This window comes from Sander vitreus, chromosome 5 (assembly GCF_031162955.1).
Source record: "Sander vitreus isolate 19-12246 chromosome 5, sanVit1, whole genome shotgun sequence".
NCBI classification, from domain to species: domain Eukaryota; kingdom Metazoa; phylum Chordata; class Actinopteri; order Perciformes; family Percidae; genus Sander; species Sander vitreus.
The window spans coordinates 27096665-27116771 of NC_135859.1; the positions used below are offsets into that span (position 1 = coordinate 27096665).

General features: G+C 41.0%; 1 protein-coding gene across 1 annotated transcript in view; it reads right to left on the bottom strand.

Moving 5' to 3' along the window:
- Nucleotides 1-14020: 14020 nt before the first annotated feature.
- The window catches only part of rtn4r (reticulon 4 receptor), a 43860-nt gene continuing 37773 nt past the window's right edge, over nucleotides 14021-20107 (bottom strand). Inside the window, exon 2 of the mRNA XM_078251315.1 lies at nucleotides 14021-16084. Coding sequence (XP_078107441.1) covers nucleotides 14703-16084 — 1382 coding nt within the window. The 3' untranslated portion in view covers nucleotides 14021-14702. The remainder of the gene's footprint in view (nucleotides 16085-20107) is intronic.

A 20107-nucleotide genomic window follows, 5' to 3' on the forward strand; every position in this document is an offset into this window, starting at 1 on the left:
TCCCTGCTTTTAAGCCTCCTTTCTTTTGAAGACTGTTTACATACTTAAACAGAGCTACATGAAATCGAAATATGAGTATCAGGAACAAATAGTTTAATCTTTTTGTCCTGGTGAAGTCACATGAGCAAAGAACAAAGCCTGCTTGACCTTTATTTCCTCAAATCTTTCCAGTAAATTCCTAGAGATACATTATTTTTGTCACATCTTGACTGCTGCACTCAGTGTTGTATTTTGCGGGCCTTGTGACAATAAAATATAAACTTCCTCAGCAATATAAACTCATGAAAGATACTTGTCAAGAGGGTTATGTTGTTGGTAGTATGCAAGGGTTAAAGTGGAAATAAGGTATCCTGTTGATTTAGTGTTTAGGTGTGTGTGTGTGTGTGTGTGTGTGTGTGTGTGTGTGTGTGTGTGTGTGTGTGTGTGTGTGTGTGTGTGTGTGTGTGTGTGTGTGTGTGTGTGTGTGTGTGTATGTGTGTGTGTGTGTGTGTGTGTTTCAGTCTGCCAGTTTCCGTGGATATGTGCTTAAGAGTGAAGAGAAAGAGAGAGTGTAAGTATAGGGCAGGAAAAAAAGATATCAAAATACAATAAAATATTAATAACAGTTATAATGATGAAATAGACCGAGGCAGCAAAGCAGGATTGGAGCATCACTGGAATTACATCACTCAAGCTGATCAGCTGCATAAGACCAGCCACCAACAACATTGTAATTATAGTTAACCTTTTTTACTGTTAGCATGGCCCCTGTTCTAGAACCATCTTTGCAATACTCCCTTTACATTACTGAGATATTTGTCCTGCTTTGGGCTGCCAGGAGGGAAGACTGTCCTCCCCCCCCAAAAAAAATTTCAGCAAACCCAACCTGAACCAAGTGTTATTGTAACCATGACAACGAAGGTGCCATAACATAGTAGTCATTTTAATCCAAACCATACTCTTTTCCTAACCCTAACCAAATCTAAACCTAACCAAATCTCAACCATAGCATTGTCATGTTATAAAGCAGTGATTTGTAAAAGTTTGGAAAGGTACAGACAAATGATGTTGTATGCCCTAGAGCTCCATCAGGGCCTCGGCATTTTGTAGTCCAGTAACCCAGAAACGGTGACTTTGCGTGGCTATGGAGCGCCGCTGGCTTCCCTTCGTGACGGAGATCCAGCTAGCTCACAGTGAGCCGGAGTCTATGAAGTAGGACACACCGGGCGGCGAGGAAGCACCGGCCGCTGTCACGTAGCCGGCTGAGCTCCTGCTGAACTGCGACACGCAGTTGGACAAAATTTGCAATTAGCCATCAATTTTCGTAAAACGGGCCATATTTGACCTCTACATAGTTGATTTCTCGCATAAAAAAGTCTCAGAAGTGAATTTTGTGATAAAATAGCAGATTAACAATGTATACAATGTCTGAGATCTGCGCAACCTATTCATTTTTTCTGTAGGCTATTTATATAATTATTTCATAATATTTTATTCATGCATTTAATATTTGCTATTTTGGAGTTTCAGCAGCTGGGCTATGCAGTCTTGATGGAGAGCGTTAGTGTGTCATGAGGTCTATCATTTCTATAAAAATTGTATGGGAAAACAGTTTTTCTTCAATTTCCAGGTATTAAAATAGTTTAGTTTTATAAGAATGAATAATGGGTTCTTTTATCCCAAAGTATCCACATGCATTTTTTAGATAGACCTATCCCTGATATTATAAAAGTATAACAAATTGGTGAATGTTGAAAGCAAGATTCATGTCAACTGCAGAACGCAGAATAACAACTAAATGCAACATTTTACTGCACTGATTATTTTCCTTTATCTGAGTTTCTTCCATACCCTGTATTTTTTTGAATCCCTGCCAACATGCTCATCCATGTTGCATCTGGACCCTAACTGCAGATGTGACCAATAGCTTAATTTCCCTTCGTCAGTGCAAAAGGAGGGTAAAACTGATACTGAGACCAAGAAATACACTCTGACTGACGGGTGGGTTTCAATCTGATGAGAAAGTTCTTGACGTCCAACAGGCGCCTGCAGGCTCAGGTCATCCTGTTTCTAGGCCCTGTTAAATGGAGCTGTGGCCCCGCCATATCACTGCTGTCAGACTCCACAGCCTCCGCAGACAACTTTGGGGCCTTGTAAAGAGGCTAGGGCTGATGGGTTTTTAGTCTCCTTTGGCGGTCAGCTAGAAGAAAATGGGAATGATGGTTGGTGTGTGTTAGTATGTGTGTGGCAGCAAGACACAGTTTTCAACTTTGAAATAAAAAACACACACACACACACACATATATATATATATATATATATATATATATATATATATATATATATATATATATATATATATGTTGTCAGTGCCGCTGTACTCAACAAGCGCAGCCCAAACGACGTAACAGGCAATGTGCTGTCTGCCCCTCCCACTCCCAAAGAAAAACACTCTACTCCAGTCAGACATGCTACGCTGAACTAGCTTGTTGCAATATGGCTAGTAACGTTAATGTGACTTTTACCAAACCAGAATTAGAAGATCCTCCAATAACCAACAGGTCTGGCGTTTGGAGCCACTTTGGTTTCCCTATAAGTTATGCGGGTGATGGCAAGAGAGTGGTGGATAAAACAACAACGTTATGTCGCATCTGCTACATGAGAGTAGGCTACACCAGTGGGAATACTACAAACATGTCAACTCATTTACGCCGACATCACCTTAGTGTGTCAATAACTGGAACTAGACGAAAACAAAAAGCAACACACATGCTACAAACCCGCAGCATTTAAGCAGCAATTTCCAACTGATTCAAAAGACATCACTGCGGCGATTGGTATAGCCACGGATATGAGACCCTACTCTGTAGTGGAAAACATAGGTTTTACGAACATGGTTAAAGTAATTGAGCCCCTTTACACTGTTCCTTCACGAGCCCATTTCAGCCAGACCGTAATTCCTGCTTTGTGCAAAAAACAAAAGCCCAAATAGAGAACCAATTGTCCAAAGCACGAGCTGTTGCTCTGACAGCAGATGGCAAGGGCTACACAAAGCATGTATATTTTTTTATAAGAAGCTGTTTTTGTTTTATTTTCTGCTTAGAAAAAAGAAAGACACCCCATAAGATGGGTAAAGTATAGCTCTATCATTGTTCAATGTAAAAAAGATCATGCTTTATGATGTTAGTTTTAATAGATAAAAAAATGTGTCTCTGGCATTTCTTTCTTTTTGATGTATCTAAAACGTACCGAACCGTGACACCACTGTCTCGTATCGAACCGAACCATGCATTTTGTGAACCGTTACACCCCTAATATATACAGTATATATTAGTATATAGCCAACCAACACATTTTGCAGTGTTTACTGGTAGAAGCTAGTGAGGAAGCTTGTCCAAGTCTGAAATATAATCTAAAAAGTCCAGGTTTAAGTTATGCGTGCAAAAACACAGCACAGTTATTATAATATAAAAAAAAAAAAAAGTAACTTTGGAAAGACCAAGACAGTCTGTTGCAAGATGACGTTGCATTGTGTGGTGGCAAACATTGAGCATGATTCAACCCTGCATTTTTTTGCCAGAGCTTTCTGCCTTTCAGAATTTGCGATGACAACACAGAAGTCTCAGTTTTGGGAAACTGTGCAAATGTTGGTACACTGGTAGAAATCCACACTATCAGGTGAAAGGAACTGGGTGTTGGCACCATGTAGACCAGGGGTCATCAAGTACATTTTTCCAAGGGCCAGAATTTTTCTAAGCAGACTTTTTTCTAAACAAAATTAATGCTATATTTTTTACATGTATTATTAGAGTGAGCAAACTCCTAAAAAACATGAGGGAAAAAATCCATTATGATAACTGACCTTTTTTTTTAAGATTATTTTTTGGGCATTTTAGGCCTTTATTTCTATAGACCCGAAAGGGGACAGAGAGGGGGAACGACATGCAGCAAAGGGCCGAAAGTCGGAGTCGAACCCGCGGCCGCTGCGTCGAGGAGTACACCTTCACATATGGGCACCCGCTCCACCAGGTGAGCCAACCAGTCGCCTGATAACTAGAAAATGATCTCAGACTAGGAGGCAGTTCACTGAGGAGTGATGGTTAAAGACTGTGATTACTGAAACATTGTTTTAGTATGCAATGTCCTGATTGGTGGAAAATGCTTGCAGAAAGAAAGGCCTGTTGTCAGGTAAAAATGTCACTGTCAAAGAGCCTGAAGCGAAAAGTTGTGGAAAACCCAAGCTTTAAAGTCCAGTGTGTAACGTGTTTAGTTGTTCATTATCAAAATCTGTGTTGTCCGTTCACAAACTTGCCCTTTTTCATGAATATTTACCACCACCATCAATTCCAAGTATTCCTTTTGGCTTGAAATTTTACATTTGCATTCGCATGAACTGAGGTAGACAGATCTTGAAATACGTTAGCCGGTAAGGGACATACAGGACATACTGCTCTGCCTTTCGCATTTTCGTTGTCACATGATAAACTCACAGGTGCTGCTAATGCTGCTAATGGGTATCGTAGCTTCCCGGCCCTGGCAAGTTTGAAGAAGGAAACATGGAGAACCACACGTATTCAAAATCCAAATTTCAGGAACAGGAGTCTTCTTCTTCGCCCAGAAAAAGAAGAAAGATACTGAAAAGAGCAAGAGACCGGCTTTTTGAAGCGTGAAGGCTACCGTAGCTGTAATACGTACTTTGAACTGCGTGGTACGTGAGCGTTGATTGTGATATATGATCTCAACGCTAGATGGGAGAAATTCCTACACACTGGACCTTTAATGATGAATGGACTGATAAGCAGGCTACTCATTTGTAATGAAACAATGCTGTTGCAAAAGAATACAACCGGCATCATCATCAAGAATGTAGAATGACGATGGCGACATTCACGTGCATATTAGGTAGCCACATGCATTAGTTTTGGTCTTATAATAGGCTACATCCATAGATATACCGCTCCAGCGGAGAGGATGGTGTGTTTAGCCAGCAGTAAAGTTTACAAGAACTTGTCCAAATTGCAAGATTCGTGGCAAACTAAGATAAACAGTTAGACTACAAACCGACAGCTTTCGTTTTAGCTTGTTTGTAAAAAGTCGCTATTTAGAGTAGAGCTGTGTTTGTGTTAAAAAAGCGTGGAGGACGAGAGTGGACTGCGCAGATCAGATTGAAATATCACTTTCTACATGTTTATGCCTGTAGACAGGTGAGTGGGTATTGATAAGTATTTATTTTTTACTCATGGATGTTTTATTGTACTTAAAGTAGTTCATCTGCGCCAGCGGAAGTTTATAATCCTCTCGGTATCGTTACCAGTCAGGTGTGCTTGCGTGTTGTAGCCTAACGCACACACCTCTCAGCTCCGCTGTGTGTGTTTGTGTGTGTGTGTGTGTGTGTGTGTGTGTGTGTGTGCAGTGCGGGCATCGCTGTTCAGAATCCCATCTATCTTACAAAATGCACCACGTGTATCCAAACGAATTGTGCTTGAAGCTGCATTACATTTTGTCTGATTTACCTGGGTGTTGTCCAGTTAAGTGTGACTTAACGTTAGATCCGCAATACCAAAACTAAGTGGAATGTGAATAGAGATGCAATCACAGGGAGGTGGGTTTGCGCTCTCCCTGTGGAATGTTATCTGCTGTGAATGCTCAAAATTTTAAATACCAGAATGCATTTACTTCTTCACATTTTCAGAATTCATTATTATTCTGCAGGCCGGACTGAAAGCTTTGGCGGGCAGGATATGGCCGCCAGTTGACGATCGCTGATGTAGACCATGGCTACATCCTTAATGGGCTGCATACACCAAAATGGACATGGACTCGGAGAGTGGGCCTGAATGTAATTATGTTTATATTGTTTTGGGTATATGCGTAGGTGGATGTGTTTAGATGTACAGTGACAAAATATACGTCACATCCAAGTTTGCGGCTATGTTGACAGAATTTGAGCTTAACAGTGGAGTTAGCAGTGATGAAGACCACAGGGGAATTAGCCATCCAAAGTAGAAAGAAAAGTGCAAAGAGTGCAATTTTACCGACCCACTTGGAACAATGGCTCATAACCAGGCCCACAAAATGTTCAAAATCCCCTAATTCCTAATGTCTATAAATGTGTCTGGTTATGTATTGATTTGGGGGACACTGGATTACAATATCATACAGTTTAACCCCAAACATGCCAGTGGCTAGTTCTATACAATTGGGACATGTTATATCCTGTATTTAAACCTCCTATTAACAAAGCCACATTTATGTTTTCAAAATATTGCCAAAATATGAAAGACAATTGATAGAAATCATACTGGAAAATCCACAGAGAGCTGAATGGAAATCAGGAATCTGCCGAGAAAACAAAGAGAAAGAAGGAAGTTAAGAGAGACCATGAAATCTAATCACACTGTATATGCACAGGGAAAATATATGCGACAATGGTGAATGAGATGCAATGAGATGAACTCGTGAGGGCTGGTCCTTTTTTTACTAATTCCAGGAGAAACTCTAGCTCCCTCTCAGCGTGAGTCTCTTTTTCAAAGTCTAAAATCCACAGGCATTCTGTTTGCATGGAAATGCTTTTGATAATCAAGCTTATAGTGGATATCTGGTAAGGATGCCCCCCGGGCGCCTCCCCACGTCCAGCTGGGAGGAGGCCTCGATGAAGACCCAGGACTAGGTGGAGGGATTATATCTCCAACCTGGCCTGGGAACGCCTCAGGATCCCCCAATCGGAGCTGGTTAATGTGGCTCGGGAAAGGGAAGTTTGGGGTCCCCTGCTGGAGCTGCTCCTCCCGCGACCCGACACCGGATAAGCGGACGAAGATGGATGGAAGCTTATAGTGTGCTCTTGAAGTCAAGACATTTCATTATTTAATTATTTTTAATCAAAGATATTACTTTTAAGTAATAATCCAGGTCAAGGACATCTATCACAGAAAACAGTGGTGATTCCTTCCTGTGCACCAGATAAAGTGTTATGTTTGCAACAGCATCAACAGTGATTTCTATTAAACAAAAAACAGCAGCAGTGTTGAATTTCACTGTTGTGAAATAAACAGAAGAATAAACAGGGAAGCCTGAGCAGTGATAGCCACCATAGCTGAATCACTAACAACAGACAAACATGAAAACAGCATTGTGATTTAACCCTTTACTTTCTGAAGAGATTTTCAGACCAGAGATTGATTGGGTTTAGTACAGCACTTGCTGTCTCTTGAGACAGAAAACCAAAATCTAGGAAAAGGATGCTGCGGTGGGACATGTAGGTAACAACTGTGCCATGTATATTGGTCTATCAGGCAAACGTGCATAAAACATGCTTTTCTGTAAGCCTTATTCAGACAAGAAGTCTCAGTCAGAAGACATGAGATTTTATATTAAAACTCTAAATTCTAGTGGAAAACATTAGGGCTTATTATTATTATAGGTTATTGTTATAATAGGAAATGTTTAGAAATATTTAATCTGAATACAAATTCTGACATGTATTGTCACTGCATATTATATTGTAAAATATGCAGTGTGACAGAAGAATGTGGGATACAAGATACTTCTCATTCAATTGCAATAATGTATTTAAAAAAGTGAAAACATTGTTGGACCTAGAGCCCCACCAAAAAATAGTGTTTGATGGTCCATGCCACAACTTTCTCTTACATTTTTATGATTTTTTGCCCAGCCGCGACAGCCATGCTGCATGTTTTCACCTTGTGAAAAGAAACGTCACACCCCGGGATACGATCCACGGTCTCTGGGGGACACGCGACAACAACAACGGGACGGCAGAGGTTGGGTTTAGGAAAATAAGAACAGGGAAAGGACATCTCACACGTTGGCCATGATCCCAGGTCTCCGGGGTGAAAGTCCTGTGTTGTTTGACCCATTCACCACCCCAACAAACCTCCTTACGCGGATTTTCGGCATTTCATACTACTCGCTACCGTAGTCATGCTGTGATCACGACATATGCTTCCCATTGAAATACATTAGTTTACATTTTTGTGCTGGCCACCACGAAAAAAAATGTGCCCGTGTTTTCATGAATCAATAGATTAAATAATGTGACCATTTCACAAACTGCCGTTAGACAGGGTTGTACCAAAAGTCTTTTCGAATTCTTTTGAACATTACAGTATAAGTGTAGACATAGAATAAAGGAGTAGCAGGCCCTTATGCACAACAGCACTTTTAACAGTTTAACATATGAATGGAACTCAGACAGGGAGTGCTTTTTCGATGATTGTCTGAGCAGATATACACAAGAGGTTAGAGTGAGTCAGACACAATTACTTGCATCCTTTCAGCCTGCAGCTGCTTGTGGTTCAGCAGAGTGTGACTCTGTTGGAGGGCCTTGTTGATTTCCCCTGTTGATTCCTACTCAAGATCGATATCTTCTCAGGGCCCCTCCAGTCCTTTTACTTTCCAGGTTAATCAACGACAATGGAAAGCTCCAGGGATTTGTATTCCCTTCATTCGAATCCTATCACTTACATGTAAGATACATTGAAGGCTGTTGACACGACTTTGATCAATTTGGTACAGAATATAAGTCTTTACATTATCCTGGCCTGTGGACAAGCCAGCATGGACCCACCACAGGCAACCCGCCCCAGAACTGTATGACAAAGTGACAGTTCAAAAGCTTTAATTATTATGTATTCAAACGTTAAATCTGGTGCCATGTCAAGAAAGCAAAACGGTACTTAATGTGACGCCTTGAGGGTCTCTTCTGCTCTCAACGTCAAGTGTGTGATGTGAGAATTCACTTTTATAGTACCACAGCATTTTCATTTTTCATACACTGTTTAATAATTCATTCAAAATTACATGAAATGTGGTAGTGTTTGTGATATACATAACTAGGTCTAATGATATGCATAATTTTCTCAAGCTGCCGGGGGCATTTTATTCAACATCTTCATGTGCAGCAGTCACTTAAGACTTGTAAATATACTTCATGTATGAATGTTGATGTTGACCTTGTTTTAAATTGCATATTATAGCATAATCATTGATTTGTTTGATCTTTCAGAAAGCCTTAGGAGACTATTTATTGCTGCTTTTTCACTGCTCTTTGTGCTCTTTCATCATTTCACTGCATTTGAGCTCACATAGGTCTTATCTGTAAGTTTGTCCAGCACTGCAATGCCAACGTCCTGAAGAGGCTTATGAGAAAACAAACAATATCTGGACGCCTGAGGTTTGGGATGAGGCCAGATTTGAGAAAGCAGTCGGTCATCAGCTCCTTACAATCCTGAAAACAATGAACACGCCACAATAGGCCCACCATCTGTTTGGGAGGAAGAATGTTGTTTTGCTCTCCATGTGGTTAGTGAGAAATACTATGACCTGCTGTTATTTGCTAAATTGAAATGCATTTTGGTACTCAGAGCAGTTTTGATGACACAATCTTACATAGAATATAGTCCCTTCTACTGGAGCCTTTCTTCACCTCCTTAAAACAGTATTAATAGTATATATAACAAGTATTAAGTACAATAAGTTTGTCTTTACTATTTTATTCTTGGGGTACTGGGGCTGCAACAAATGATTTTTTTCATTGGTCAATCTATTGAATATTGTTGTGATTATTTAGTCAATAAAATTGTTTTTAAAAACGTATATTAAAATTTAGGGCTGTCAGCATTAACGCGTTAATCGCGATGCGATTAAGGGCCGAGCATAATGCGTTAATTTTTTTTAATCGTATTAATCGCATGCCGCCATTTATTAATTTATTTTCACTTCACTCGGCTTTGCGTCGTGCCTAACAAACTACTATTTTGCCGTACTTCCCTGGAACACATCCGGTTGGTGCCACTGATATGTCTGCACTTCTCTCTGATGCTCTGAAACAGACATTACAGGCAACAGAAACCTCGCTGCACGTGACGCTAGTTAACACTATACTCGACAGCAGCTAACGATAGCCTACCGCTAGCTAGTAGCTGGAATAAACACGGTTAAAATGCTGACAGCTAATGCTAAACAATGTAAAGTTTGTCTGTATTTTACTGTAGAGGATTCAACACCGGGATGTAACAATCTGCAGCTGCTGTTGTCAGAAAAAAACAGACGGTGCGTCTGGTAATTTACAGCCTCGTGCTGCATTCAAAGTTGTTAAATTCAAATGTGTGACTAGATTAAATATATAATAAACAAATACAAATCTTAAAATCAAGTTCATAAAGTCACTTTCTTTGCATTCATTTGATTCCCAATCAAGATACACTGGTAAGAATTGTTATACATTGTTAATATGTACTTAAAAACAGTTCTGAAATGCAAAATAATAGAATTTTGATAAAACATGCGATTAATCGCGATTAACTATAGAAATTCAACGATTAATCGCGATTAATTATAGAAATTCAACGATTAATCGCGATTAAGAAAATGTAATCGTTTGACAGCCCTATTCAAATTTTGAAAAAAAATCTTCAATTTGCAACACTACTTTTCCACCACTGTAGCCTACGTACAGCGGTACTTACTTAAGTAAAATTACTAATAGCACACTGTTAAAATACTACAAGTACATTTTCTGTCATACCGTTTTTTCTGATTCTTCAAGGACAGAAAGTGCAGTTTAGAAATCCCTCCCCCTGCCAGTGTGCAGTGTGTTTAAAAATAAAATACATTGTGTTCAATGGAAAACAAAGTTGTTGTTTTTTTACCCAGACATTTAAAAAATAATACATTTATAGCTGTCACTACAATACCGTGATACTGTGATATTTTTGCTTAAGGTTATCATACCGTCAGAATCTCATACCGGCCCATGGGGAGCTTGTCACTTCCGATTATGCTGCGTTCCATTGTAGGCTACTCGGAAATTGGGAACTTCTGACGAGGAAAGATGCAAAGAAACGGTATGTTAATCGGGCACCTACATTTTATTACTGCTGACTCACAATGGCGGACCAACAGACGAAAGAAAACAGTTCAACTTCCAAATAAAAGTAAACAAAAAACTAAACACCCACACCCACAAGAGCACCGAGCTGATGTTGGCTGAGATCACATCTAAACTTTTGCCATTGACTGCGGCCGGTCTATGTGTGCAGCTTAGGTGGGACACAAACGCCTCTGGCTCGGTCTGCCCTCTCTGTAATGAACCACCTTCTCTCCACGGAGTCGCCTTTTTGGACGAACATTCAGGAAATGATAGCCAGGCTGGAAGCCACCAGTAAAGCCTTAGAGAAGCTGGGCTCTCTTCTCCGCCCGCAGTTTTTCTTCCCTGCACATTCTGATGCTCAGGCTGGTTCAGATGTTAGCACTGTTAGCCATGTTGTGTCAGCTCATAATGTTGGCAATGTGAGGCGCGGATGGGACCCTTTCCTCCTCGGGTAAGACGAATAAGGGGAAGGCGGTGTGTGCTGCCCGCTCTTCCTCGGCCTCCACTTCATCCAGCCCAGTCTCATGGCAGTTCGTGAAATGGTTACGTTATTGAATCTATTGATTCATGAACAGGACACGATTGTGGTGTTTTTTTCATGTGGTGATTACGAATTTTAATTTAATGTATTTAAATGGGAAGCATTCTTTGTGATCACAGCACGACAACGGTAAGGAGTAGTATGAAAAGCAGAAAATCCACGTAGGGTGGGTGGGTCAAACAATACAGGACTTTCACCCCGGAGACCGGGGTTCGCGTCCAGCGTGTTGCAGTTCCTTTCCCCATTTTTCTTTTCCTAACCTCAACCGTCCCGTTGTTGTGGCGTTTCATGTCCACGTTGTTGCTTGCCACAGAGACCGCGGATCGTGTCCCTGCACCGTGTTGTTGTTGTCGCCGGCGTGTGGAGTTTAATTTCCCCGTTGTGGTGTTTAATTTACCCATTGTTGCGTCCCCCAGAGCAGCCCAGTGTCATGGCAGTTCGTGAAAAAGTAACGTTTGAAAATTGTGACCTGTACATAAATAAACAAGAAAATCGTGAGCTGTACACGAATCAATAAATAAAAATAACATGACTATTTACGAACTGGCATGAGACCGGGTTGCTTCATCAACTAATGTGTTATCACATATCACAGTTTGTGTCACATTGGTTAGATGCCCACCGCCGCTTGGCTAAGTACACTAACGTTACCCGGGATGGGCGTGCACTGGCTCATTTTTACTGCTAACGTTATGTGGCTAACCTTGCTAACACGGTCAACAGTACGTGCTAACGCAGCTAGCGGGATTACTCCAGAGGGTGTCGGGGAGGCGCAGTGTGTAAAACTTCATGCCTCCACGACCCCCTTGGTAAGTAATCCCACTACATTTACACAGAACATTTTGAGAATTAAACACTTCATTTCCTGCATTCTGGTGAATTTGTATGCACCTATTTCTACCTTTTTCTGAATCAATTCATGCTGGAACTATCTTTTTTGTAAAGGGAAACATAGATTACAATCCAAATATAAAAACATAATGGAAAATATTGCAATAAGGCTCTACTATTTATTCATATCATAGCATCATTTACTCTTCCCTTCTCTTTTGCATCTTTTGTTGAGGAAGTAACTTCCTTAAATGTGCATATGACAATTATTCACCTCAATGATACATTAATCATACATACATTAATTCATTTTAATTTATTAATAAACCCCTGGACTGTAATATTGTTAAGTTTGAGCAAGAGTTCTGCTCATGTTCAAAACTTTTTGCACACTCAAAATATATCTGTGTTCTCTGAGATTTGGAGGCGTCGTGATATTTTGAGAAAAATAAAGTTATAATAGTCACTATATTTCAGAAAATAATCTACCTGCACCATAGTCTGCTGTGCTATACGTGATTGTTCTGCTGATGCGGTAGATCTCAGATCTTCTGACAGACACAGAGCCACGTTTGGGTCTCTGGTCTCTGAATGAGCGAACGTTTAGGGAAGTGTCTGTACGCTGCTCTATGCTCTTTTTTTTTCATTGGTTGTTGCGTTAAATCTTACCCAGATACAATAGTGCTATTTTCTGATTGGCTATTGTGTAGCCCCTTTCTTTTTTTTGATTGGCTGATAAGTGGCAGGCTCAACTAAGAACTCCAGGGAGACGCACTTGATTCCTGCCGGTTCCATAGCAAGAGCGGCGCGCCAGAGAAATGTTGTGCGCTGCGGCATATTAAATATATTATAAAATAGTTTTTCCGCGTGAGAAATACAATGTGTGGCGGGAGTGCATGACAAAAGACTGAAATGAGTGACTGTCACGCTCAATGCGTGACACTTGAGAGCCCTGCAGTTGACACTGTTCGTTTTCGAAAGGAACTCTGGGAGATGAGGGCCCAGAGTCCCACCTGCAATTACATCTTACCGCCAAAGCTGCCGCTAGAAATAACTAAAATCTTACTGACTAGAACTTTAAAGTATGAAAAGTAAAAGTACTTATTGTGCAGTAAAATGCTCACTGTCAGTGTTTAACTATTATATATGATGTTTTTGGATTAATATCACTGCTGCATTCATGTATATGTTGCCTTTTACTGCTGTAGATGGTTAAGGTTGGGCTCATTTTAACTCCTTTATATACTGTTCGGTAGTTTAATCTACAGCAATGCATCATATTCTATAAGATCATCATATGTTTGTAACATTGATGTCCTGTGAGAACCAGGTATCTCTACAAAGGTCAACCTTTGTGTCAGAAAAACAGCCCTGTTTTCAGCTTTGTGATGATGCATTTTCCTGCTAATCCAAGAGGCTTTTTTAATAGTTTATTCAGCTTCATAAGTAGGATAATTTTCTCAACATAAAGGAACACTTAATCCTTCAGTTCATCACAAACATTCAAAATCAACACATCTGGAGATACATGGTTTTCACTGGACAGGAAGGGGATGATACTGTTGTGGAGCATACGGTACAATATGTGCCTCTGAGATGTAGTGAAGTAGAAGTAGAAGTTAGCAGATAATGGCCAAGTACAGTACTTGAGTAAATGTACTTACAGTAGTTACATTTCACCACTGCAACACAAGACAAAGGCAGCAAATCATCGCATTTAAGACGTCAGAGTCCATGTGTTCTGTTGTACTGGAAAATACCACACAGTATCAAAAAGATCTAAGAAATAAGAACTTTTATTCATAATATATTCATACTTGTACACAAGTAAAATAAAATGCATATCTATGGTTCCATTGCAATCTCCATACACAAATTGACAGCATTCTTTTGGTAAATGCTACCCATAAACCCTTTCTGTCATGAAAATAGAACAAAAATGTGGGGAGATAAAACTTTTGTTTTTATAAACATAAAAAACATAACATTACCCAACAAATGCATCACTTTGAATAAATAATAGGGGGGAGATTGTTTATCTTCAACGGACCCAACATTCTTTGTGTGTGCTCTGTCTCTGATTTCCTGTATTTGTTTTTTGTTCTTGTTTCTTTTTTTCGTCTTCCGGTGGTCTGTCTAAGCAGTAAAAGCTTTTGAGAGGGAAAAAGTGAGGAGTCCTCGAACTGTAGCTTAGACACAGTACAGTTAAGTACATAGAGAACAAACAATTTTGGGCACCAATTAATTATATACATTAGATCTGTAGTGTTCTGTAAAGGCATCCATTTTGTTAAATGTAGATGAAGTCTTCATCATCATTGTTTGTCCACGCCCACAGTGGGTCAATGTGACTCCTCACTTTTCAGTCAGTGTCTGTTGTAGATGTCACTGTATCTTCTGTTATCATTGTCATGAGCATCAACAATCTTGAGTCCTGTGTTCAGAGTGAAATCAGGAGTCCTAAGACATGGCTAGCGATATCCAGATCATGGGAATGAAGAGAAAGTGCAGCACTTGCAAAGTAGAACCTCGGCCTTTGATGCAGTGGGCGTCTGATTTGGGCTTTTTGGAGCACTTCTTTTTCTTTTTGTTTGATGCTGTTGATGATTCCAGATTGTCTATAAGGTCAGGGTTTAGATTTTCCAAAGACTTGTCCAGGGTGTTGGACAAGGTTCCCAATGGTCCATCATTCTGCTTGTTTTGGGTCTCGTTTTTTGTTCGTTCCGGCTCCTTATACTTAGTCTTAGACATGTTCTCCTTTTCCTTAAGGGGGTTGTTAGTGATTTGGCGGCTTTTGCCAGACAAAATGGAGGACTTGTCATTATCTCCAAGGCAACATCTGGGAATGGTGTCCCCGAGAGGATTTTCAGTGGAAGAGAATTTCCCAGCCTGTCCCTTGGAGTTGAAGAGATTGGTCTGGATTTGAGGCGTTTCCACACACCCCTCCAAGTCTTCACTTTTCAGTCGTTTCAGGTCCTTTCCTGCCAGGAATTCGGGAACAATGCACTCCAACTCTGAACTGGAACCTTTGAAGCGTTTGAACCAGTCCCACAAGGTCCTCGCCCGGCAGTCACAGATCCACTGGTTCCCGTTCAAACGCAAATACTGGAGAGACTCCAGCGCGTCCATGGTTTCCCCCGTCAAGACAGTGAGATTGTTAAAGAACAAGAACAAGGATTTCAGCTTACCAAGATCACTAAAAGCCCTTGGTTGGACATAGATAACCCGGTTCTGGTGTAGCAGCAGCCTGTCCAGATTGACTAAGCCTCGAAACATGTTGTCTGTTACTATCTTGATCTTGTTATTGTGTAGATAGAGATAGGTGAGGTTGGCAAGGTCCAGAAAGGTGTCATCATGCAGGGTTAGAATGTTATTGTCCTGCAGGTAAAGGTACTGTAGGGAGAACATTCCTCGGAAAACCCCAACGGGGAGCTCTGACAGGCCACACCTGTGCAGGTGGAGGGTGTGCAGCTTAGTTAAGCCCCGGAAGGCTGTAGGGTTGATGGTGCGGAGGTTGCTGTTGTCTCCAATGTCCAGTTCCTCCAGTCTTTCCAAGCCGTAAAAGGCACCAGCCTCGATGTAGCTGATGTTGTTGGAGTATAGCCATAGAACAGTAAGATTGTGGCAAGAGCTGAAGCTGGTGGACCTCACCACCGTTAGCTTGTTGCTCTGAAGGAATATCCGTTGGCTTCGCACAGGGATCTCAGTAGGAATGGAAAACAGTCCGTGTTGTTGGCAGGCCACAGTGGGCTTGGGCTCACTGTAGCACACACACTTGGCAGGGCAGCTGTCACTTTGAGGCACAATGTTCAGCCACATCACCAGAAACAGGAGTCGCCCCCCTACGCAGACAGAGAAAAATCAGTGGTTAGTAAATCATGTATGTAAATATTAAAAGTCACAGTTCTAATATAGTCGCAGAAATTTGTAGAAATAGATTAATTCAGGTCAGGATGTAATATGCATAAATCTTTGAAAGAACACAGTACATTTTAATCAGACAACATAATTTGAGAAAAAGAACATGAGGATAGCTATCATAAAGTGTAGAAGAAACAGATGTCTAGTTTTTGTTATTTTTTATATTTATATGACTGAAAATAAATTTTTGAAAACAGTATGAGCAATAATTGATATACACAATGTAAGCCTATGATACTGCACACACCATTAAATCAAATAACTGAAAGTTTAAAAAACAAAAACATTTTTTGTAAAGTTCAGCACATTACTACAGAATAGGGAATTCTCTACATAACAGTGATTTAGCATGCATTTTAACAGTGATGTTATTTGGATCTGGGGACACATCTCCTCCCTGCTACTTCTGCTGACATGAGGATCTAAACAGCTGAAGAGAATCCTGTGAAGGCAGACTCATTTAAAAATGATTGGGTGACTTTTATGTGGAATTAGCTTGCTCTAATAGGACGGACATAACTGATGGTGTTTCAGCATTCCTGAGGTTGACATTTAGCAGAGGCTGAAGCTGGGAGATAAGCTTTCATGCCAGGCTGAAAGATTGATACCTAGGGCCAAGGTGGAAAGATGCCTACAAAGGCCCTGCTAGAGTTTCCACTGTGCAGCCATGACTGAAGCATTTTTTTCTAAGTGCAGCATGAAGATGAGATATACAAGAGTTGTGGTAGCACTCAGGACGAGGCCCTGAAGGCATCCATGTTTAAAATAAGGCGTGTTCATGCATTTGCTCACATTAATTATTTCTGCTTGTCCTCTGCCATGGATCAGCTTGATACACAGTGGAAATAGACTGGATTACCACATGTAAATGATTACTTCTGACATTTACTTTGTAAAAATTAAGTGCATCTATTGGGGCTCAGACATTCCTTCATGTAGAGCCTCTGGTGTCAAAGTGTCACAGGCATGTCTAGTAGCAGCATATAATGACAGGTAATGCTTCAAATCTCTGAATCCTCTTCAGCTCCCTGTCCTTACTGAGGATTTCCAATCTCTGCTCCCATGCACATGTGAGGAATCCCAGGCTTGCAGGCACGACAGGTAGCAAGGCTCTGGAAAATGCATGAGCCTTACTCAGCCCTCCTTCCATTCCCACTCTCTCTCTCTTCTCATTCCTCTGAAATGTGTTGTGGTGCAGCTCATCTCTGGACCTTGTTAAATGGAGCTCTGGTGTGGCCTGACAGCAGCCCTCTGCTGCACTTTCCTTCCAATCTCCCTGCTCAGCCGTCAGACTGCCACCGGAAAGCTGTCAAGACTTTCCACTCTTTCTGCATCGCAGCACTTTTCCCTCAGCACTGCCTAACAATAGCCATATTTTATCACACAGCACGCTTCGTGTATCTCCTCTGCTGTCTTCATCCCCCCCCCCCTTTGCTGTCTATTCATTAACAGGGTATTTCCACCCACGCGTTGCATGTCAAAGCCTGGTTTCCTCAGCTCTCAGCATAATATGTCTTGTCTTTGTTAACATCTGTTGAATGACAGCATAAGCCCCACAATGTCATCAACTCCGTCCCAATCACCTCTTTCCCACTAAAACCATCTTCTGATCTGCATCATGATTGCCTTACCAGATGTTGCAAGCAAACATCTGGGATTCATGGCTTCCTGAAATCTTTGTACTCTTTCGTTATCACATTTCTGAATAACCTCTGCATGACTTCTTAGTTACACATCTCACCTTCACTCTAGAGACTTGTATCTATGGACAGCTGATGTACAGTAACAGTGGCGTTCACACCATTGATTGGTCAACAATGTTGGTCTTCCCCCTTTTATTTTCATCACTACTGTGTTGTCTTTGTTCCAAATCTAAACGGTTGCAAAGATTACACAAAAAGGAACTTATGTTTAGCTGTCCTCACAGCTGTTGTTGACACAAACTTAAATATCTTAAAAAACAGCAACAAGGTTGCGGGTAAAAAATAATAAAAATAATGAATTCCTTATCGTCCTCTGCCAGCTTTGGTTTCAACACTTAATCTTCCCCTATCTGCTGTGTCAAAACATGGCACCAAGCACTGCCTTCCTGTTTCAGGCCCTGCCAGTGGCCTTTCTTCCGAGTGCTATATTATTGTACAGTAGCAATCATCACTCTCTTTCAGAGGAGACATTCCTCTTTGTTTCCTACCAACTGACACCATAGCCCCTTCAGCTTTAAGTAAAGTACGTCACATCACCCACTCCTTGTCCTCCAAGAAAAGCACTTCTATTTACAATATGAGCCTGACGATATATAGCAGTTTAAAGAATTGTGGCCGACCAGTATTCTGTTATATAGCTTCCCTGCTCGACTAATTAAATTGTCTGTCAAAAGAATTTCTCCAAAATGATGTGATGCTGCTGAGGCACTCTGATTAGGACATAAAATTGGGTTGATATTGGTCTTCTACCAAAAAATTGGATATTGGCCTCTTAGTGTCCCTTTCTTTGATTGCAAAGGTCAAGATTTTATTCAACCAGCTTCAGACCTTGACAATCTGAAAGACCTGCAATGAAACCTGTGTTTTCCTTCCTTACCAACTCACCTAAAAGACTTGCATTAGTATGGATTTCAGAGAGAGTTTTGTCCTATGGTCAAAAGAACGATTCAGGCATGACAGTGAATAAATAATATCAGCTAACTGCAATTTCAATCGTAAAAAATACTGGTACCAGTTCTCTAGAAGCAGCTAGAGAAAACATTCAGTAGCAAAACAGAAAGATGCTCACAGGAGTGGTATGAGTGGCACAGACAGCTTTGTTTACTTATTGTATGAGTGCATCACTAAGCCGAGGAGTCTAGCTCATTTGCATGTGTCCCTGGCATGTTTTGGAGCTCTAAACAAACTATCAGCGCTCCTCTGTCTTATTGTGACAATACAACACACATTTAAACCCTTCCTCATGCTTTGAAACCCGCAAAGAACACAGAGGGCATGTCGGGACAGCACATTCAGAGGGCCCTGCGATTCATCACGGTGGCTTTACTTTGAAGGCCTGGGGATTGGGCAGGGACAGCTAACATGACAGTCTTATCCCCTTGGCCCAGAGTGGAAGTGATGTCTCTGTCAGAGATGAATCATAGTAGTTCTCCAGAGGATTCTCATAGCCTCTTTCTGAAATCATGCATTATTGTGTTGCTCCGAAGCGGGCCTGCATTTATTCATAGTCATCCTCTCTCTGAGGTCATTTATCTTGTGTGAACCCGTCCATGCATACATACATTGTTTTTAAACCATGTTGAAAGAAATAACAAATAAACATAAATAGACAAACTGTACAGGATATGACAGTTGCATGAAGCCCAATTTTAGCACAGCCAATGCAGCTATAAATGACTTTGTGAATTGAAAGTAATATAGGGCAGTAACTCGGTGCAGAACTCACAAACAAACTTCTTACAGCTGGAACACACCGCACAAGCAAGTGTCGCATAGCGTATATAGGTGCCTGATCGTGCGCCTGGCCATTCATACCGGATGCGTATTTCTATGCACTGGTCACCTCTCTCTCTCTCTCTCTCTCTCTCTCTCTCTCTCTCCGATAGAAAGAGACAGGATGAGTGGGGAAAACTGTGGTAATTGTAGCTTAAATGTGGCTGTGTGTGTGTGTGTGTGTGTGTGTGTGTGTGTGTGTGTGCGTGTGTCTCTCTCTCTCTCTCTCTATCTCTCTCTCTCTCTCTCTCTCTCTCTCTCTTTCTGTCTGTCCGTCGGTCTCTCTCTCCGTGTGCCTGATCGCGTGCCTCGCTGTGAGTAGTCAAGACGGCCAAAATCACCATAAACCTGGCTGTTTTATTTTAAAAGTGTTTATTTTGGTAAAATATCCAGCTGCTCTGTGATCTTCCTGTATGTGATTACCTGCCTGGCTTGACACATACGCTTGCGTATCACGCAAGAAATAAA